The sequence below is a fragment of the Ambystoma mexicanum genome, chromosome 2q (genome assembly GCF_040938575.1).
Source record: "Ambystoma mexicanum isolate Mex_15411 chromosome 2q, UKY_AmexF1_1, whole genome shotgun sequence".
NCBI classification, from domain to species: domain Eukaryota; kingdom Metazoa; phylum Chordata; class Amphibia; order Caudata; family Ambystomatidae; genus Ambystoma; species Ambystoma mexicanum.
The window spans coordinates 646343482-646366729 of NC_090924.1; the positions used below are offsets into that span (position 1 = coordinate 646343482).

General features: G+C 42.6%; 1 protein-coding gene across 2 annotated transcripts in view; it reads right to left on the reverse strand.

The window, feature by feature from the left end:
- Positions 1-15186: 15186 nt before the first annotated feature.
- Positions 15187-23248, reverse strand: part of MRTFB (myocardin related transcription factor B) — a 498019-nt gene continuing 489957 nt past the window's right edge. For both annotated transcript variants that reach the window (XM_069647827.1, XM_069647828.1), the window contains one exon: positions 15187-23056. In XM_069647827.1, the coding sequence (XP_069503928.1) occupies positions 22509-23056 (548 nt within the window). In that variant the 3' untranslated portion in view covers positions 15187-22508. The remainder of the gene's footprint in view (positions 23057-23248) is intronic.

A 23248-nucleotide genomic window follows, 5' to 3' on the forward strand; every position in this document is an offset into this window, starting at 1 on the left:
ATTAACCCCGTGTCCGAAGCTGTCCCAATTACAATAGGACCATTTACGGAACAGTGTCCATTTCTTCTGACAGAAAATTGTGGGGAGAACTTGCTCGGATTTAATTTGTTGAGAAAATTTGGGTCAGTTATACATTGTACGGCAGATGGGGTGTTCCTCACGATTTGGCCTCACGATGCACCGGTGACAGAATTTATGTCAGAAGCGTTACCAGAAGAGCTAAATAGAGTACCAACCTGTCTGTGGGCAATGCATGATAACGATATAGGATGCTTGAAAATAGAGCCAGCAAAAATAACTTTGAAAGAAGGTGTTACATTACCATGAATTCCCCAGTATAAAATTTCTGTTGAAGGTGAGAAGGGATTAAAGAGTATTGTTACTGACCTGGTGAGATTGGGGGTGGTTGAAGAAATTGCAGGTAGCATGTGCAACAGCCCGATTCTTCCAGTTTAGAAGAAAGGAGGCAATAAAGTACCATATCTTTTCATAATTGATCTGCGCGCATTGAACAAAGTGGTAGACCCACAATTCCCTTTGGTCCCAGATGTCACAACAATACTGACAATGATACCAGCCACTGCAGAATACTTTAGTGTAGTTGATTTGAAGAACGCGTTCTTTAGCATTCCGGTGGATAACAGCAGTAGATATCTGTTCGCGTTCACTCATTAGGTCGATCATTCACATTCACACGCATTCCACAAGGATACACAGAAAGCCCGAGCATTTACAGCAGGGCACTAAAGGAACAGCTAGATATGCTAGAACTACCAACAGGTTGCACACTCTTGCAGTACATAGATGACTTGTTATTAGCTGCTGACACAAAAGATCTGCAAAGAAAGTACTATATTACTATTGACACACCTAGCGACCCATGGTCACAAGGCAAGTTTGAAGAAATTCCAGTATAATCAAAAGGAGGTGTCTTATTTGGGTTACCTACTTTCGAAAGAAGGGAGAAGATTAACGCCAGAACGCATAGAAAGTATTTCTAGTATGCCTATTACAAAAACTCAAAAAGGAGTGAGAGCTGTAATAGGCATGGCCTCTAATTGTCGGCAGTGGATCAGTAATTTTGCGTCGATTGTGAAGCCGATGATAAAATTAACTAAAAAGGATGCAGTGATGCCTTTACAGTGGGATGAGGAATGTCAGAAAGCGTTTGAGCAATTGAAAGCTGCATTGTGTGCTGCGCCAGTTTTAGGAACTCCTAACTATAAAAAGATCTTTAGACTATTTGTGAGCGAGAGTGAAGGATGTGCATTGGGGGTTTTGACACAGTAACAAGGTGGGAGAAATAGGCCGTGTGGCTATTTTGCTTCTGCGCTGGACCCTATAGCGCGCGCACTACCATGATGTTTGCGATCTGTTGCAGCGGCTGCTGCGTCAGTGAAACAAACGGAAGGAATGGTATTGGGGCACACTTTAATTCTGATGGGGCCACATGATATAGACGTTCTATTAAATAGAACACAGACGCAACACCTCACTTCTGCCAGACTAACAAGATATGAGCTCATCTGGTTTGCACCCCACATCCAAATTATGAGGAGTAGCGCATTGAACCCTGCAGAATTAATGCCATTGCCCATAGGAGAAATTGGTGACAACGAATCACCACCCCATGATTGTTTAATGGTCACCGAGGAAGAAACGAAGGGAAGAGTTGATCTGAGTGACACCCCACAAAAAGAGCCGGATGGGGAGTTGTTTTGTGACGGCTCTTGTTTCAAATTACCAGATGGCACATCAACTGCCGCATATGCAATTACTACCCTAGAGAGCGTTGTAGAAAGCAGAAGAATTCCCTACAACTCGGCACAAGCCGCAGAGATAATAGCACTAACCAGAGCCTGTGAACTTTCTGAAAACTTGAATGGAAACATATATACTGATAGCCAGTACGCCTTTGGCGTGGTCCATAACTTTGGTCGGCTCTGGGCTGAGAGAGGCTTCTTGACATCACATGGGGCCAGGATTCAGCATTACCCTTTGATTGTGCGGTTGTTGTCTGCACTCACGTTTTCAAAGCGCCTGGCAATAGTAAAATGCGAAGCGCATAAAAAGGTGACATGCAAAATAGGAGAAGGAAACGCATTTGCAGACAGGATTGCGAAACAAACTGCCACTGACCTACATAATAAGATGATAACAGTACAAACAGAGGAAGTACCTTGTATGATAGAGAATAGAGTTGCCACAGTCAAAGAAATGCAGGCTGAGGCCACGACCGAAGAGATTCAGGGGTGGGCTGAGGGCTCTGCCAAGTTAGATTTGGAAGGATGTTGGGTGGACAAAGAGACCAAGAACTGGATGCTGCCAAATTGTTACGTAACCGCAATGGTTACAATGGCGCATAGCCCTACCCACATTTGCGCGAAGAAGATGGTACAGCATTTATCCACAGTATGGAAAAATGAGCACATAAAAAAGAATGCAGAAAGGCTAGTGCAGAATTGTATTACGTGCCTGCAACACAATTTAGGGAAGGGAACCGTGACTCCAGTAGGTAGTTTTGGCCCACCCATTATGCCATTCGAGGTGATCCATTTTGATTTCATAGAAATGGAAAGGTGCCAGAACTACAAATATGTGTTAGTGGTGATTTGTGCATTTAGCAAGTGGGTGGAGGCATATCCTTTAAAAGACTGTACTGCCATGTCAACGGCAAAAGTAATGTTGAAGGAGTATTTCTCCCGGTTCGGGCTGCCCCGTGTCCTGTGGTCAGATAACGGCCCACACTTTGTGGGCGCAGTAGTACTACAGATCTGTGCAGGTCTGCAGATTGACAAGCGATTCCACAGCTCCAGGCATCCGAGTTCCGCCGGACTTGTTGAGAGACATAACGGCGTATTAAAGTCAAAAATAGCAAAAATCTGTGCTGGGAGCAAGTTGAGTTGGGTGGATGCATTACCCCTAGCGCTATTGTGTATGCGTACGTCTGTGCATGCTAAAACTGGGCTCTCTCCCTATGAAATTATCATGGGGAGACCAGTAAATGTATGGTGCGCACCGCAGCCCAAAAGATTATGTGAGGTTGAGCATCCTGTGTTAAGCACGTACTGTGGCCTTTTAATGCAGAAGTTGCGTTTGATTCATCAGCAGGTGCAGGAGGCGTTACCAGTGCGATACACCGGACCGGGGCACGCGCTGGAGCATGGAAGCTGGGTCCTGATTAAAAACTTTCAACCGAAGACGTCATTAGCACCCAGGTGGCGCGGCCCATACCAAGTACTTTTGGCGACACAGACGGCCATTCGAGTGGACAGTCGCAAGGCATGGATCCATGCGACACATGCCCGAAGAATCCCAGGACTGCTGACAACTTCCGACGACCAGAGAAAGGAAACAGTCTCGGAAACTAAAGAAACTGTTGCCAATCGAATGACACAGCACCAGCCTGAGCGAGAAGTGAAACTCGAAACAAAGCCTGAGCAAGAAGTGAAACAGAAACCAGAGCCTGGAGAAACTGCCAAAAAGGGGGAAGGGCGAACTGGGCCCCAACGCTGCCCAGCAGAAGCAACATCATCGTTGAACGACACAGAATCAGCATTGCACACATCTACGAATACAGAGTGTGTGCCCCTTTGGCACCCATCAGATCTTGTAACCGCCCCAGAGCCAAAAACAGAATCTGCACCATTGCCGCGGTGCTCCGCAACATCGATCATTGTGCCGCAGGCTGACACTGAGCCCGATACTGGAAGTGCATCGGCACTATTTACAGATCACACAATACCAGGAGTGAAACGATATGATCTGCGACCTCGACAGGAAAAGTGATCCACAGATCTTTGGTGCTTTTTCTTTTGCCTTTGGTTCCACTCACGGACGGAGTAAGAACCAGGGGCGTAGAGGAGAGCGGTGTGAGAATTGTGCAAATCGGACAATTCGAGACACACGGCTCCTCTGTGCGCTTATGATAGAGTACATGTGTCAGACACCAGAGCGGGACAAGCTGGATGCACATAGTACTTCGTCAACAAAGAACTGTTAAGAAATAGTTTGAGCAGTGGAAGAAAAGACAACTAATCTTGCTTGGAGTGGATAGGTGATTGAGGCTGTGGGAAAAGCTGGCAGAATTGAACTGTGACATTTCCGTTGAACTTTTCTGGCATCAAGAACGAGAGACATTTGCGACGAACTTTGCCAGCAAGAAGAAGGACGATGAAGAACAAATCAAGACCGGTTTCAGCCTCCTCCTGCACCCCTGCTGAAAAGATGATAGTTTTAGAGACTGTAAATTTAGGGAAAAAGCATGGTAAAACGAATAAGGTACTGATTTGGACATTGGTCCTGTGTTCTCCAAGTATGGTAGTACCAACAAAAATAGCTATTACACTACACTATGGTTCCTGGAGTACGCGCACCCATTAGAAACACTTTTGCCAAAAGCAGCTACTGAAAGCCTGTTTCATGTAATCACTGGTATTTTGTCCCCAATGGAAGAAAGACAGAGAAGGATATGGCAACAATACATTGTTGCTCATCATGAACATGACCCATGCGGTTGTAAATAAAAAAGATTGCTGGGTTTGTGCCCATTTACCACAGCACGGTGGGAAAGGGATAGGCTGGTATGTACAACCGTTATCATTGGTTTATTCATGTGAAGTATCGTTGAGTGCAATGTTCTTTGGGAAATGGAACAAGAGTAATACGGGTCAGCTAGATGAGACCAATATGAATGAATTTGAGGAAGTGATCATGAGACCTGTGGGTTGTTCCATATTCCACAAAGCTGGAGGAAAAATACACAAAAGACAAGACTAGATAGATGACATAGGCAGAATAGACCGACCCCGCCAGCAGAAGAAACATCAGTAATGACATTTCAAATGAGGGATGAATGGAATAAAGATGCTGTGCCCCCTGCCTATATGGTGGATTACAGCCCCAAAACTGCTCCCCTATGTTTAAAGAAAAAAGGTTCCTATAAAGTAGGAACGTTTAGCAGCTGCCTGAACACAGTGGTTTTAAAGCACAAAATAGAACCTGTGTACGTAGGGGACCCGGTTTACTTTATATATGGGGAAAAAGCATATCCATGGTTACCTAGGAACTGGGGAGGTATGTGTTACTTGGGTCTACTATTCCCAGGAGTGTTCCTCTTAGAAACTGCAGAAGTAGTGAGGCGATTAAAAGGTAGAACTCGAAGGAGTAGTGAAGATGGAATGATAGCAATGGATGTAGCCAAATCGTTTATACCATTCTTGGCCCAAATAGAAAATTCCTATAATATAAGAAAACTGTCTAGAATATTAAAAAATACAATAGATTCAAGAACTGATATTTTATTCAATATGACGTTAGAAGAGAAAGGAATAAGACTAATGGCACTACAAAACAGAATGGCTCTTGACATAATATTAGTTGATCGTGGGGGAGTTTGCAAACTCGTAAAAACTGCATGCTGTGTGTTCATAGATGACTACTCCCCTACCATATTCAGAGCCATCAGGAAACTACATGTCCTTAGTTCCACACTCTCTACTGAAGAAGGGGTTTGGGGTTAGGATCCTGGTTTTGGGGACTATTGCGGTCCTGGGGATGGAAGCTAATTTCAATACTAGTGGTGGTACTTGGTATATTCATAACATGTTGCTGTTGCATACAATGCCTACCAATAGTTTGCACTGAGATAACTGAGGGATGTTTGCACACGGTCTCGAGAGGAAAACAAACGCATGGCCGAAATAACAGACACTGATGAAACAAAAACAGTAAAACAATTCATGGCTATAGACATTAATGATGAAGATGATGCTTATGATAGCATGAAAGGTTCAGACATACATACCGCAGACTTATCCTCAGCAGAGGAGAATACAATGAATGAATAAGACGCTTGGCATACGGCCAAAAGGAGGGTTTGTCAATCTGGAAAAGTGAATACCCTTCATTTGGATGATAGACGTATCTTGATGGCCGAAAGCCAACCGTCTTATGCACAGAATTATAGAAATACAGACTGCTATGCTTGACCAACAAGCGTCCATTTTAAACGTAGCAAGAATCGCCATTTTGCTTGTTAACCATTGCTCACTGCTTTCTGTCTAAACTGCTTTGCAGCTTGCAATTCTTGCGAATTCTGCTTACTCTGCTCAACTGTTAACATGGTTGTCTGAATATGAAAGGGCAAGGCCACGGGACTGAGGAGTTCGTTGAAACTCCTCGTGAGCAGCCCAGAAAGGAATGCCCCCGCTCCCTCTCTGTAGCCTTGAGGGAGAGCTGCAGGGCATTTAATCATTTCACAGCTGCCAGCCAGTCTCGTACTGTGGTAGAATATGTTCGAATAAAGCAGCTAAAGGCTTGAATTATGCTCTTCTTACGGCCCCCCTTCACAAAACCTTTTAGAGCGTGTTGGCTCCCAGGACACGAATAGCACCTCATAGATAGCAAAGCTTGGAATGTGACCCTTTCCCCGTGTGCAGCTTGCTTCCAAGAATAGAAGCACCGTGTTCTGTTCAACAACTAGAAGATGCCTCCGCACTTTCTAAATTGCACATTGTTACTAGAATAGACATCGAAAGTGTCATAATTGTCATACTCGTCGGAAATGTCCATCATCATCCTGAGTTCAAAGAAACTCAATAAAAGGGGGTTTTTTAAACATGTCATAGCTGATTGTATGATATGCATTTTGTATATATATAACTGATGTACGTAATTCGCTCTCTTGCGTCCCTCGAGGTCTAGAGAATACACGTCACGGGGCGTGAGACCATAGTTGGCCAATTGGGACTATTTTGCTTGCAATAAACCCTAGCATTGGGAATTTTAACCTCGTGTCTGGCGCATCCTTTCGTGTATGGTTATTGCCTTGTTACCATATCACGAGGGACCCCTAAGGGCCCCTTTCGTAGCCACAGGCACCATTATTGGAATGGCGGTTGATAACCGACATTTTTCCATAGATTTAGGTAATGAACTGTTAGGACCAATCCCCAAGGACTGTTTTGACAGTGATAGTGATGACAACACAACAGCAGACAGGATCTTTACCTGGCATGGGGGGGAACTTCCTGGTGTACACATCCTGCCCTTATGGTAAGGAAGATGTGACCTGTGACTTCAGGAGGAATGAGGTGATTTTCCAAGCCCGCGAGGACTGCCTTCCCCACCTGAAGCCACCAGTCCAAATCAGCACTCTGACCAGGGACTTCTCCAACCAGCTGGAGGAGGCCAGTGAGATAGCAAAACCGGAAGTCTTTCCAGGCTTCAGGCAGATGGTTGAAGAGAGAGTCAAACTAGCTGATGCCTGAGAGACTCTGGAGCAGAGGCAAAAATTGAGACAAGCTTTCTTGGATTTTAAAGATCTCTTTGCGGTGGAATCATATGACTGTGGTCGCACCGACATCCACACAACAACAATTCCCACGGAGCCTGGCATGACTCCAGTGTTTGTGAAGCAATATCGCTTGCCTCTCGCATCAATGGAGTCCCTTAATAAAATAATTAAGAACCTGGAGTCCTGTGGGATAATCCGTCCAGTCCACAGCACCTTCAGTAATTAGGTGCTGGGGAGTTTGAAGCCAAACTGCCAGTGAAGACTCTGCACCGACCTTAGGGAGCTCAACAAACGGATCCATACTTCCCGATGGCCTCTTCCCTACATTGACCAAGGGCTGGACCAGATCCAGGGGTCATAGGTATTCACTGCAATAGACCTGACCAATGGGTACTGGATTGTACTGGTCAGTAGGGAGGACCAATACAAGCTGGCCTTCACCTTTGGGGGGCAACAGTACACATGGATCCGGACTCCCTTCGGATACATCAACTCCGGCAATGAATTGTGGGTGACAGGGGTAACCTGGCTTATGTAAATTATGTTCTCATCAAAAGCTCAAATGTGGAGGGACATATAGTGGAGATCCCTTATGTTCTGACACAGTTGAGGGCTCCCGGAGCAAAACTCTCCTTTCAAAAGGCACAGCGGTGCAGAACCCGTGTCAATTTCTTGTGGCATGAGATTACTCCTCAGGGTCTCTGTCCCCAGGAAAAGAAAGTGGAAGCACTTCAGAAATTGAAAGACCCCACAACTCTGCGGGAACTAAGGAGCCTCCTTGGACTAATTACAGTAGAAAGTTAATTGAGGACTACGCAGAGATCACAAGACCCCTGATTCATCTTTTGAAGGGGGGAGGGGATCAAGTAGGAATGGGGTCCAGAACAAGCCAAGGCAGTAAGACAACTCAAAAGAAGCCTCTCACAAGCACCCTGCCTAGCTTACCCTGTCAAAAACAAGGAGTTCTTCTTCGAGACAGGGTTCTCAAATACATGCTTGACTGCAGTATTATACCAAAAGCATGACAAGGTCACTAAAGTAATTTCCTATGCGAGTAAAACTGTATCCTCTGTGGAGGAAAAATTCAACGATTGTGAGAAGGCACTCCTGGCAATGGTGTGGGCATTGAAGAATTACCGCCCGTTTATCCAGGGGGAACACATCATAGTAAAGACTCCACACCAGCCTCTGCTGGTGACAAAATCGGGCTGGAAATGTGAGTAATTCCCAAATTACTTCCTGGATTTTGTCAATGCAAGGCTTTCCTGTGGAGGTCAGATATGGCCAAAACAAGAAGAGTCCCCTTGCGCAAGGTCTGGCTGACTTGCATGATTGTGCCAGAGAAAATTGTCTTGAGGACAAAAGTCTAAAAATCAAGGACAAAATGGAGGCATACCTCAATCCCCCACACAAAGTCTTGAAGAAGGCAAGTGTGAGGGAATGCCCACTCTCTATGTGGATGGATGATCCTACCATGTTGACAACAACGGAGAAAAAGAAGTTGTGGCTGGCATAGGGAATGCATGGGTGAATGGGACCCCAGAACCCTCCGCTGGGTACAAGATTGGTCCCCAAAGTAGTCAAGTGGCAGAGTTGATGGCTGTGCATCAAGCCATCCTCACTGCTGTCCAACATCAACTCCACAAACTGGTCATAATCACAGATTCGGATTATGTATGGAACGGGTTCGTGGAGCACCTGGTTAACTGGAAAACCAGAGGCATGTTATGTGCTAATAATAAACCCTTGAAGCATGGGAAATTAATTCAAAACATTGATGATCTGGTCACCTTGAATGTGATGACCATCTACTGGAAGAAGATTAAAGGTCATTCTAAAGTAGAGGGACCAGACAAAACTGGAAATGACTTAGCTGATCAGCTGGCCAAAACCAGAGCCATCCAAGGGGCTCTACTTGAGATCGAGCCCCTGTTGGGGGAAATCCAGGTCACTGCCATCACTAGGCCCCAGACAAATGCTCACAACGAACTCAACTGCACAATGGAGTAAGGAGACCCCAGATGCTGATTTGATTATGCCTCAAAAAGGGGATCCAATAATTGTTAAGTTCTATCAACACAATGAGGACCCTGAGAACTTTCCCCTGTGGATACAGATTACATAGGGAAAGAGGACCTCGAGTGTTGATGAAATGTCCAAAAATGTTCCGAATCCAAGACAGTTTGTTGGTGAGGAAATCCCTAGCTGGCCATGATCAGTGGGTGGTCCCTACCTCATTCCGAAGCCTGATGTTAAGTCATGCCCATGATGCGGCCACAGCCGGTCATAGGGGATTTCATACAACACTTGAAATCTTAAGAGAGGTTGCATACTGACCACACATGGGGCAGGACCTCGACCAATACTTGAAGGGGTGTCTTGTGTGTGCACAATTTCAGCCAACATCCCTCACACACCGTGCGCCTCTCCAAAAGAGGGGGATGACACTGCCATGGTCAGACTTGCAAGTCGATTATATTGGGCCCGTGATTCGCTCCTGTAGGGGAAATAATTACATGTTGACCGTGACATACTTGTTTACTAAGTGGGTAGAATGTCTCCCAGCCCCAAATTGCAAGGCAGAAACAGCAGCTGCCCTGATGATCAACCACATCTTTTCGTGTTTTGATCTATCCCAAAGGATCGAGTCAGACCGAGGTAGCCACTTCACTAGCAAAGTAATGACAAAGATGTGGGAGATACTTGGGGTCAAAAGGAAATTACACATTGCCTACCGGCAGCCTCTAGTGGTGTAGTAGAGAGATACAATAAAACAATTGTGAGCATATTAAAAAAAAATGTTGCAGATTCTGGGCCAAGTTGGGATATTCGATTACCTCTTGACCTAATGGCCATCAGATCTACCCCTTCATCTGTTACTAAAATGTCACCATTTGAGCTGATGACTGGACGCAGGATGGTGCTTCCCCAGCATCTGCTCTACAGAACCCAAGAGCAGACATTGATCAATGCCTCCACAACTCATGAGTATGTTGAAAATCTAAGAAAACACCTTCAACATGCTTTTGCCTATGCTCAGCGAAATCTAGAGAGATCTGCAGACAGCATGAAGACCCACTATGACTTAAAGACTGAGACCGGGTCTACTTATACAATTTCCAAAAGGAACCAGGCCAAACAGGGGTCCTTTTGAAATTGTAGACAAAATCACACCAGTCGCCTACAAAAGGCAGGTTGGCAGAGGGGGAAGATAAGTGGGTCCATATTAACCAACTATAGTGTTGCCATCCTAGGCGCACTCTGCAGCAACTGGAGGAGTCTTCTGGAACCCCAGAGGGGGTCACTCCAGAATTCCCACTATAAAAGATTACATATAAAGTCAATAACTTACAAATAGAAAAATGTGTCCTGATTTATCAAAATGTATGTGTCCGCCCCACTACATTAATAGTGGTGGGGAAATGTCTACAAATATGTTTTTGCTTTGTCATCCTAGAATTGGAAACCATGGAAACTAAAACCAAGGAGGACCACCCAGGGACCGGGAGTAAAGATCCAAGGGGACCGGGGTATCACTCAATACTCCCATCAGGATTGGGCGAGGAGAACTGGTCGATCCACCCCTGATGGAGGAAAAGATGAACTTTGCCATTTTTGGAACCAAAAGAAGAGAGACTGATCATCCCAGTCTTGCAACTTCCCATTGATGGACGATCAATGCCAAATTGCAAGGGGGGGCTTGTGGGATGTTCTGTCCCACTGGCTTTGCCCTGCAACATCACTGTGTGCTGCTTTCATCAAAAACAACAGAATGGCCGCCAAAAAGCCCTATGCGCTAAAAATCTCTGAGAAGTGCACAGGGAAACCTGAAAAATAGGCTGCCAAATCTATTTTTGCCTATGTCAGTGGCAAAACAGGAGACCACACTGCCAAAACCTATCCTTGGGCTGCCCGCAGAGTGAAATGAAACTACTTAAAAAGGCAGTGCTACATTCCAAGGAAAACCCAGAAGTGCTTTAAAATCTGTTTTTCCTTGGCTGTTGAAAGTGCAAAAACATGGTTCCCAAACAGCAGAGAAGATCCAACATCCTTGTGGGTTTGTTCACCATCACCTTATTTAAGGAATCCCCATACGCACAATGTCAGGAGAAGCACCTTTCATCATAAAAAAAATCCACATTAAAAAGGTGCTTGCCTGGGAAAAATATGTCAGATATGGACGCAGTACAGCTGCTTGCCTGTGTTCAAGCTGTCATTTACTTATACTGTCAGTTTAAAACTTGTGTCTTAAAATCAAATTGTGGAAAAGATGATTTGCCATCAAAAGCCATATAGGTTGTTACAATTCAATTTCTATGTTTTAAAAAGACTGGAATGAAGAGATATGTGTGTATATTTGTTTAAAATGTAAATTGTATTTTAGAAAAGACCATTTTAAACAGTGTTTTAAAAGTGAACTAATGTCTGCCACACTGGACTTCAAAGACATTCCACAGCTTCTCCCCAACAAAGGAATCTTCCTCCTGCTCTCTGCTCAGGAACTGGCATCGAGTTGTTAATGGAGGTGGGAGGGGATTTTGGCCTGTTGCTCTGAGTGGAGACAAAAGACTCCCTTGACTGAAAGGAAATGCAAATTCGGGTGTCAACAGAAACCAACTGCCAAAGAAAGAGAGGCCCAGGTTGCTCTGGCCCAGCCCAACCTTGGAGGCAGGACTAGACAGATGTGTATCTTGAACTCCAAGGAAATATCTTTTTGGAAAAGGACTCATAGAAAACGGTGTAAAACTTGGAAAAAACTGTATATTATAGGTTAATATGAAAATGCTGCTCACAGTTTGAAACTACTCTGAACCCTGTGCGATATTCAGAGACCGGACTACCAAAATGTTGATGTTGTAGCAATTGTGATAATGCTAGGAATATGCAAATGTAAAGGATTATACCCAGATGTCATGCACATGTATGTGGAAAAATGTGTAGAGATCTGACACTGGGTAACCAACCAAAAGCGCGAAGAACTGTCAATTTTGAACCGAAACTCTCAAGATGTGACTCGGACGGATACGTGCTCTATTAAATCTGTGATGTGAATATGTATTATTAGCAAGTGGGTGATATTGTAAATATGCTTTATATGAAAAATAGATTTTCTGTGTAGAAACAAATGGGAGTTTTTTCCCTGTATTGTAATTTGCAGCATCACTATGACACTAGATTTCCTTCTCAAATCAGGAGAGGGGAAATACTCTGACCAATCAGATTCCTAGAGGGTGGGCTTAGTATAACCAGCCTACCCACCCCTTTGGGAAATACATAAATAGGGACAGTTTAGGACCTAGACACACACATTCACCCATCAACTGATTTACTGGAGAAACGCTCTGCAGGAGAACCCAGATCCAAGACTCTAGAAGCAGAAGGCCCAATTCCAAAGCTCAACCTTTCTCAGCTGGCCTTTAAAAACTTGCAACCTGACTTTACCCCCAGACTTCCAAGGGGCACATCAAAAATTGAACAGCCTGGCTGTGCTGTTTGATTCTTGCCAAGAACTCTTGCCAGAACCCAGAGATCCAAACCAGTAGAGCAGAGCCGTAACCAGATAGCTATAACTCCAGAATCAACCCGTCAGATCCAGTTTGGAGGCCGTGCAGAAACCAGAGTGCCGTGCTGAGTGCAGAACTGGGTGCCTGAATCCTTTCCGGTGGGCTAGCAGAATTCCAGTCCAAATCCTTTGACCAGATCTTTGACGGGCATATGCCAAACCATAGTTGTGAGTATCTAGCACAGAATTGTCCATAGCCAATGTCTTAGCTTTAAGTAATTCAATCCCAAACCATTCTAGCATATCCATAACTGCATTGTAGAATCTCTTTCGTCTTTTCTGAATCTTTCCCTCATCCATATAGTCCTTTGTTAATTGTAGTGATAAAATCTTCTTTGTGATGATATATTTGCTGAAGAAAGGCAAGCGTCTCAGCAGATAGAAACCATCCGGTGGCGTCACTGGATCGGTGGCTGTGCTGTCGTGTAGCTTGTAGATTCATAGCCTCCCTTAGTGTAAAGAAAATTCTTGTTTGTAAGTCAAACGCGAAAATGTCATTTGAAAATCTTGACTCTTTTTGAGAAAAGTCGACCTCTACTAAAACCTCTGTAACTGTACATGCTAGAAACGTAATTTAAATGTCAAATTGAAGCTAACCTCCTCAGCTTTCAAACAAACCTAAAACCGCATTCCAACTCCTTATAGTTTTGCCGCAATCGCGTTTCTCGTGTGCTGAAAGGTTTGCTGCGATTCTGCATTTGGCTCCATTTCATCACATGTAAAATAGCTACTATTTCTTGCATCCAACCTCAGAATTCAGTTTCCAATCTGCTAGTCATTCAATCCTCATTGCTAGTGTTTACCTGAAGCTATCAAAAGCGGCTCCCACTAGTTTTGAATCCAATTTAGAGAATTAAATCCATTTTCAGTGTTTTTCCCATTCATTACAAGCCACATTCAAAAGCATTTGACCGGTTTAAAATCATTCCTGTTTCTCTCTGTGCTTGCTGGGGGGAATTGGGACTGCAAATGTATTGGTTGAGATTTTATATTCCTGAAACCTGTTCTCTCCTTCCATCTCTATATTGCATATTAGGGGGGGATTGAGTAGTATCAGGGGGAAAGAGTGATTACATTGCATTTGATTGAACACACAAAAATATTATTTCTGCGCTGCATTAATTTCCTATCATTTCATTGAACCCACATAAAGTTTTATTCTATGCTACATTATTCTTCTCATCCATACTCCTACTGATTAAAGAGATTGTTGATTGTAATATCACCCAACGCTGATCATTGTATAAATATTAATAGTGTGATATCTAGATATTGTTCAAATTCATAAAACTGTGACATATATATTGTTCAATTCATAAAAATAAATCCTTAACTTTGCAAAACAACCTACTTCTTGGTTCAGTGAGACCAGGGGGGGATTCAAAGAAAGGGGCACGATATAAGGGTACATCATTCAGAAATAAAAACTTATAGACACAAATATATAATTAAGGGTTCCAGCTGTGCATCACACGCTAGGTATTGACTTGGGTGGATTGCCGGGTTGAAATCACTTACATTAGCATGTGCCACAATTAGATGGAATTCTTAACTTTAGCCTGCATAGCATCTAGATAGAAATGTGAATGTTAGCATACGCCACACTTAAATGAAACTGTGAATGTTACCAAGTGCCACACTTAGAGGGAATCATGATCACTAGCCTGCCTCATATCTAGATAGGATATTGAAGATTATCAACTGCCACACTCAGATGGAATAGTGAATGATAGCAAGCATCACACCTAGACATAACTGCAAGGACAGCAATGCCAATTAACCAATCCACTAACAATTTCACCCCTCTGCATACACTTCTCAAACTCTAACCAAGCACAACCACAAGCCTACAACACAACAATCCTCACAAACTTCACTACACTGCAACAACAAAACAATCAACATATAGACTCTCACAACAGCACACAACGAATACCGACCGTAAAACCCCCCAAACCCAGTCAACGGACCCACCGGGCTGAGGCTGCCAACAGCACATCACTGCTCTCTTTCACTTTTCCTGCTTATTGCCACTAACTCACCCCCCCTCCCTTTTTCAGAGCCGCCAGAGCGCCAGGGGACCACTCCGGTGGTGATAGTGTGCGGTACAAATATCCTTTAACATTAACACAAGGAGCAAGATGCAATGGAAAAATGTGAAATACTATATACTTAAGGGTGCAGTCGATTGACCGCAGTCTACAATGAAAGAATAGCAATAGGTGTGTGAGAGAGATAAAGCACTATAACAAGACCTAAACAGTGAAAATCAAAAAAGTAAATAATTCCGCAAAGGTATAAAACACACGGGTCATAAACCAAAATCTCACAGTACATCAATTTTTATTGAAACACAAGAAAAAAAATGCAAAAATGCTGAGCTATATCAAACATCTCAGTAGCTACAACGCTTGGCACTATGTACAAAATATCTGATAAATGTGCGAAACATATAAAAATACAGTATGCATTACATATTTATATATACAATGTGCAAAACATATGGCATTCAAACATCATGGCATGGAATTGATTTCAGGGGTGCAAACAGCAAATACAAAAGGCATCATAGTTTCTTACAGGAAAGCAGGACGCAAATGCACCATTCGGTGCCATCGTCGCGTGGAGGCCACATTTTCAAACTAGTGCTTAATTGAAAAGATTTGTGCAGGCTGGAATCCTCCTTCCACTGCACATCCATTGAGATGCTGAGACCAGAACGCGACGATGGAAAGAGTCCACATATGCTCATATGGCATAAAGCGTTCACCCAGCAAGCAATAGCAAAAAATACATTTGCATTGTCGTGTTCAATATTTTCCGGAAATACACATACATATTACAAAAAAAAAAAGCAATATTTCTTTTGAGGAAGTTGGATTCGGTTATTTATATTTATTTCAGGTTAAAAAAAAAACAAACACAGATTCCATAAAGTTTGCACCGATGCAGTGCGATTTCGCAGCAGCATTTGCAGCACAGCAAACATTGCCCGGTTACCAATATGAACTGCAGCATTATGCTCTCGCACCTGGGCAATGTTTGACCTTGTCCACATGGCAGGCAAACTTTTACTGCAGCATTGCAAAGATCATACGATAGGAGCCAAAGTGCTTCTAGGCTAAATCTAGTTAGAAATAGGTTTGGTTCTGAGACAGCAACCTCTTGCGTTGCCATGGTTTGTTGTAGCTGGTGCAAGGTCGCAGCAGCTCCAGCTACAGTGATTGCAGTTAGTTCGCTGGCAAATCCTACTTAGTTCCTGGACTAAGACACGCAATCAATCAACTTTACAAGTAATAATGGAGGACAGACGCTACTTTGGTGACTGCTCTCCCATAACTTTTTCGATTTCTATAATCTTTGTTACATGATCTAATACATGTGTGTTTTGATGGCATGTTAAATTCCTCTGTATGCCGCCCATTTATTTCTGGGGATTTTATGGTGCCCCACTGGATGGGACCGCTCCATTTAAGGATGGGTGGTCGCCCAGGGGAATAAATCCACTACATTTATTTTTAGTTTTGGCTATTAGGAAGCTCCCTAGGTGCTAAAACGAACATGGGTAGTAAAGATGGGAGAGCGATGTGATATGAGCGGGGACACAGCCTGTAGCTGTTTGGATTTTTACCCACCCACTGACCACTCATGCATGTGCCAGTCTGATTACCAGTCCCTCTCTGGCAAAACACTCTCCACCCTCCAGGATCTCTTTGTGCTCTGTGCTTTTCAGTGGATAACAATGTTATTTCTAAGCAGACATCCGAACAGTGTGTCTTTGAATCTGTTCCTTACACCGAATTCCTGTTAAAACAGGCTTTGGTAAAACCAACAGTTTTTGGGTATTGTGGTTGTACATACAGGCATTAGATGATAGGCATTTGTCATGCACTGCCATGACACAGCCATCTACTCGCACCATTTGCCAGCTGTTGCCATTTCATGGCTAGGTAGTACCAGCATGGCAGTTCCTGGAAAATGCCTGTTCCATGCCGACACAAAAGCCAAACGTGTAGGCTTTGTTAATGCATGTTTAGATGTTAGTTATGATAGCTAAAATGTCCACACTGTCAACAGTTGTTAAAATATTTTAAAGAAAATATTAATTTTGGTGTAATGGAAAATGCATCATGCCCACTAAAGAAAACACGGCTACATTTGCAGTATGTTCACACCGGCACTCCTGCCAAAAACCTTTCAGTGATTTCATCATTGTAGGATTAGCACAAGAAATGGAACGTTCATATCTTTTCTAGACAGCAAATTAAAGGATTTTATGTTGTGCTCCTTAAATACTGCCATTGGCGTGCAAGACAAAGATTCTGGGAAAAATCTTAAATACACGGTCGAATTGGAGATTGTGGCATAGGCGAGGCAATTTGGAGGTTTGGGTGGACAGGCCATTAAAATTATCCTTATATGAGGGCATGCTGCAGTGTTTCCAGGTTGCTCTCACAGCACTTCTGGTACAACAAAGGGATAGGAGTTAGGGTGAGTCCAGTTGGGGGAAAGGAAAAAGCGATCAGGGACAGAAGTCACAGGACGAGGGTGTTAAGTTCTGAACTTTGCCTCTGAAGCCGAAGCCACAATGCTGTAGTGATTCCAACAGATCAAATTGAGATTTAGCTACACTTCGCAGAGCTTCTCCCCTTGACCATATGAAGATCACAAATGGAGAGAATCTGTATGCCTCAACCCCCGCTGGGTACTAATATGTTTTACGTCCGCTTAGTAGGCCAAGATAAACTATTTTCATTTTTGAAGTTGAAGTGTTATATTGGCTGTTTAACACCAACTTGAGATGCAATCAGCTCAAGCATTTTTACTCAGAAGTTTAAGGAAGAAGCTGCGACTCCAAGCGGTTTGAGTATCAGCCTATTATGGAGAATATGGCACGCAAGCAAGAACTTCCCCCCATTGATTCCATAGCCGGACAGAGACCATATTGGCAAAAATGGGGAATTTCTAAAAGCCCATATTCAACAACGCAACAAGTTCTTCGCTAGTTTCCAGTCGGCCGGAGTGAAGGCTTTACAAGTGCCAAAGTTATTCGCGGGTTACTAAACAGAAATGATATACATTTCTGGAGGGAAGGCTTTTGTAAAACAAAACCCTCCCAAAAAGGATAATGCAAACCTTTGGAAGCATGTCATACTCCGAGAACTGTGGACAAGTGGACAAAGCAAATTTATCCCAAGCATCCGGAAAGCCACAGAGATTTGTAATCACTAACTATTAGAGCCGATGAAAACAAGACTCCAGTTTACGCCTTAGGGTCAAGAAGAGGCACTCTACACTTGCTCAACATATCCCATGCACAATTGAAGCCCGTTTGCATTTGTCCGTGCATGAAGGGTCTGAATTGGACCCCCCACTGTACGATACAATTGTTGATAATTTTGCAAACGTGTTTTGGGCATCCAAATTTCAGATCAAATGATGGTATTACAGTTGTGCAATGACTGAATGCAGGAAGAATTGACTTTCATTTGACCACACGCAGAAAACTTAACCAAGGAAAGGGGGGGGGGGTTTGTTCGATCACTGTTATGGTGCAATGCACAGACACCATTGGCACTTTGTCACAGAAGAGATATAGATCGCAGTTTTTTTTTTTTAACCACCTTTTTGGGTGTGTAAACCCAATAAAGGTAACAATGCATTTTATACAAGTCTTTGGGTCAGATACCTCCTAATGACTGTAAGAATAGTTTTTGTATCCATTTTCTATATTCGAGACAACTAGATTCACTCCAATTGAAAGAATCAGAACACATACATTATTTATAATAATGTTTGTTCAATATCATCGCTGCTTTCCATTAATATAGTCAGACTAATAAGGCGTTCTGTGGTTCTATGGCAAAATTGCAAAACGTACTAATGAATGGATACGGAATCACTCCTGTATATCTTTCGCAGAACACTGAAGTAGTGTTCATAATACATTTCTACAAAAAAGTGCTTTCAATTTTATTTTTTCAATAACCACCTGCTGAAAGATTGTCAAATTCTTCATTGGCACTTCAGATAAATCTATATCAAGATTTCCAAAGTTGTGACATCTCCAGACTGCTGAATGGGTTCAGTGGCAACTATAATGTTGTGAGTTTTGTCTATGCAAATAATAGCATCTTGGGTGAATGCACAGATAATACATGCCGTGAACCACAAATAAACAATGCTGCAAAGACACTAAACCAGCAGCAAAGAACTCTGCTCAAATTATCATGTACTTCATCATTAAAAAAATATATCAACTATAGAATTGCACTGTCAATTTGGAAAAACTATTTTGTTCGATGAGAACCCTTCTGCCACAGACTTTTGCTAGCTTCGGGATGGGTGCAAGCAGTGCACGTGTGTCTTCTCGGACTATTAGAACATGCGTTAATGTCCTATGAGCAAAATAAGACTACTACATTGGGACAGGAATATACGTCCTGAAGACAGATAAATGGTTAATAAATTATCTAAAATTTAAGAGATTCTCTCGCCCCTCCTCCATCACAAATATTTTTCCTGCATCTGTAGCAAAGAAAGTAGGGAAAATTGTAGTTCTTATATGTAAATTTAGAAATCTTGGAAATGAATCTTCGTGTATAGTAGAAAATTGCATTGAGGGTTTTTTCTGATGTTTGGTAGATATCATTGAACATTCGATGCCTTCCAAATTGTAATCGTGAATTATCAATTAGCTATGTTTTGGTACACATTGGAAATAACAATGAGAAACAGCAGAGCTGTTCACACAAGGACGAACTCCGGATATTTCTTTATTTCCAAATATTTTCAGTTATAAAATTGTATAATTTTTCAGTCAATTGGATGTGTTTTTCATCAGAACATTAACAAATTCCCAGTAGCTAAACTAATAGGGGAAAACTAACTTACATGTCATCTCCTTCCAATTTTTATTTGATCTAGTTAGCGATCCCCAAGACCTTACAATTTTGCATGAGGTGGAGGCAGATGGTCTACCCATCTGCGTGCTTCCCCAGCGACACAGACACACATGGAAGCATTTTGGGTGGATAAGTCTTAAACTGGAGAGACACAGCAATGAAAGCTTCCTGTTGTGTGTACTTCTGCGTTTCCTGCATATTTCTCAAGATTCCAAAACACTGAAAACAATGCATGGAGTAGTAGGGCTTGAGTGGGGTCAGGGGTCCATTGGTCTAAGTAGAAAAGGATGTAAAGAGCCCTTCTAAGCAGTATTTCCAAATGGCTGGTAGCTTCCCACTGCTCTGAAACATTATGCAGTGCGTATTGCGAAATGACGTGGCTACATTTTTAAATATCACAAACGAAATCGCAAATTGTTGTTGCCCGTTGTCTAGTAGTCCGCTCAAAACATCTTTACATTCAAAACATTCTTTCACATACTGGGCTAACAAAATAATTTAAAGGATGGCAAAAGATAAGAGATTACCTTTTGCTCCAACAAAGCTGCAATGCTAGATCCCACCTCCCGCCAAAAATAAAATACAGCTATTGTCATTAAATCTTCAATTGAATAATTTTCAATTCTACACTTTTTTCAAACCTCTATTTTGGACTAATAAAAAATGTATTAATTTTGGGTTTACGTCTCGCACAGGATTCCCATTGGGAATCAGTAAAGCTCCTAATGTGCTTTTCGCCAATATATTTACAAGTGATTTATAAGACACTGCACACCACACAGTGTCCATTCCAGAACACGGGTACTAAAGCCTACATTTGGTTTGTGGAGCCTTACTGCGCTGAAACATTTTGAACAGGGAAATTTACAATCACAAAAAAAGAGTTTCCTGCAGAATAAGGAAATCTGAAAATGTTCCACGCAGCAGAAACCCCGTCCAGGAATATTCTGAATTTATATAACATACGGTAGACTTCCTAAGAAGTCGGATGACTTAAAAGTGCCGGCAGTAATGGTAAATATTTTGGAGGGGGCTACTTGGCAGAAAAGGATAAGGCTTGTCTAAACGAAAAAAGCACCCTCTTTCAAATGCAAATAAGGTTCTTCGAATGAAATCATGTGCACGTTTAAAAAACGTGAATTCAGCAATCGTGGAATTTTAACAGGGCTGGCAGAAGTATTTTCAGTGCGAGTTTTGGAAACAGACGTCAGGATGTTTTTAACCAGATTGCAGTCTCTTGTTATGTACCAGTAAGGCCGCAGAACTGCCCGGTAAGTTAATTTCTAAGAAATGTGGCTCTGCTTCTTTTCAATGAAGGCAATACATAACAACATATAAATAAAATATCCTCTATAAAGTCACGTTCGATAACAGCATGTTCGAGATGACCCTCCCTCACAAACGCATGAGGTGTGGAAAAAATTGGATCATGGCCCAGAAACTCGCAAAACAAATTAAATAACTAGCACAATAGCAATATGCTTCACACATTTAAAAACATTTTTTTTACCAATCTAAGAGGCAAACAATATCCAAGGTGTGCAGAAAAATGTGTTGGCTAATGTCGTAAACCTCTATTGTGCGTTTATGTAAATAGTGGCATCTATTTTAGGGGTAAGAGTGTGGGTTCATCCCTTGGTAGCAATATTTGGGTACAAAACTTTGCAGCCTGTTTCCACAGTCCCGAGGCACTATGCATCAAGGTTGCGCTCTTGGTGAAGCCTACTGTATCCATGCTTTCTAAAATAACTTTTTTTTTAATGTTTCCATTAGATCCAGACATACATTTGTGTTATTTTTCCAGATTATGTAGCAGTTTGTTTTGCAGTCGGTGAATAACCAGTTGAGCGCTTTCGGATTGAAAACCAATGCTATATGTGCAGATTTTGTAACAATACCCTACTAAAATGGCCTAGTCGACTGCAAATCGTGCAAACCTATGTACAAGTTACATTTGCCAAAAATGGCTTACCACGTAGAACTTTCTAATATACACATTAAAACATATCTGCAGTCAGTAAGCCAGAGTCTTGCTTTTGAAACATTTAGGTTTCCAACCAATGCAAACTCGTACAATGGGCTTTTTCAAGACTGCATCAGAAAACGAAATCTATAAGAAAACAGACCCGGACCGTGATGTGCGTTTGAGAATAAAAATTGAAAATATTGTAAAGAATATTGTAAAAGCCACAATATCAAAATAACATTTTTATAGACCTGCTCATGATGAGCTTAAAACATTAAAACAAAAAACCTGCCCTTAGTGAAAAATTCACTGAACCGGCCAGTGCTCTCAGTTGCCATCAAAGTCCCAATCCACCTTGGCTCAGGCTTGTCACAGGAACAATCAAGTGCAGTTAGGTTAAACCTCAGCGTGGCAACTCTCTGCCGGTCAGATGATTATACGCCCGAAACAGCATGTGGTTCAGGCATACACGATTATATACTTTGTTCCCATACAGCTGTTAACACTATGATGCACCTTTCCACTGCTCAGCACTACATTTTTACAAGTGTCCTTCTTTCCACATGATAGAGCTTTCTTGGAAGGCTTGTTAACATGTGACCGCATCAACGCAAGGGACATGTATGCAGCGGCACTGATGCAAAAACCTCATGTGGGCTTTTCTGCTGCTCCTTCCATCATCTGATTAAGCAGTTAAAACAGAATGACCTGTTCTAAAACATACCTCATATGTGTATACCTTTGCGCAGTCACAGACTTTGCTACCACATTCGTGGTTTAGTCCCAGTGTAGCTGCAAGTCCTGTGGATCCAAGAAGTCGGAGGAAAACATATTTGGGACTGTTGCACTTAGAGGAGTGAGACTCGAGGCAGAGTTCGGCATGGTAATATCCAGCCACTCCATGTTGTCCAAGTTTGTGTCTGGAAGGTCAAGGGATAAACAGGAGCCATTGACCACAAAAGGCGGGTCAGAGGTTTCCATTGGTGAATGGGAGTGGTCCAGCAAAGCAGAGTGCTCAAGTAGTTCATTCTGAAGGTCTTCGATCAGAGAAAACGACTCCTGTACATCGGCGTTGCTCGTCATATGTGGAATATCATTCCCCGAAGACAAAGTTCCATCCAAGAAAGCTTCTATTTGGTTCTCCAGACTAAGGGACAGGCTGTTGGTGGATTCTAAGGTCAGTGGAGAAGTCAATACTGGTGCCATTTGGACCCTTGGCGGGGGCCTCGTTACCACTGTGCTCACTGGCATTGTGGTAATACTGGCCGTGACTGGTCTCATCTTGGAAATCGGAGATGGCTCTTCTTTCACCAGGGGAGAAATTTCTGGTGGCAAAGATGAGAAAATAAGAAATAATTATTCTTGATCAAGACATTTCACGCAAAACATTCCAGTTTGACATTTCTTCTTTGTATAGTAGAGATGAATTTGAAATTGCTTGAAACGCATTCAATGAATATTTTCTATTAAACAAATTGCTCGCAACATTAGTGCAGAAAACAAATAGTATTGCTGTG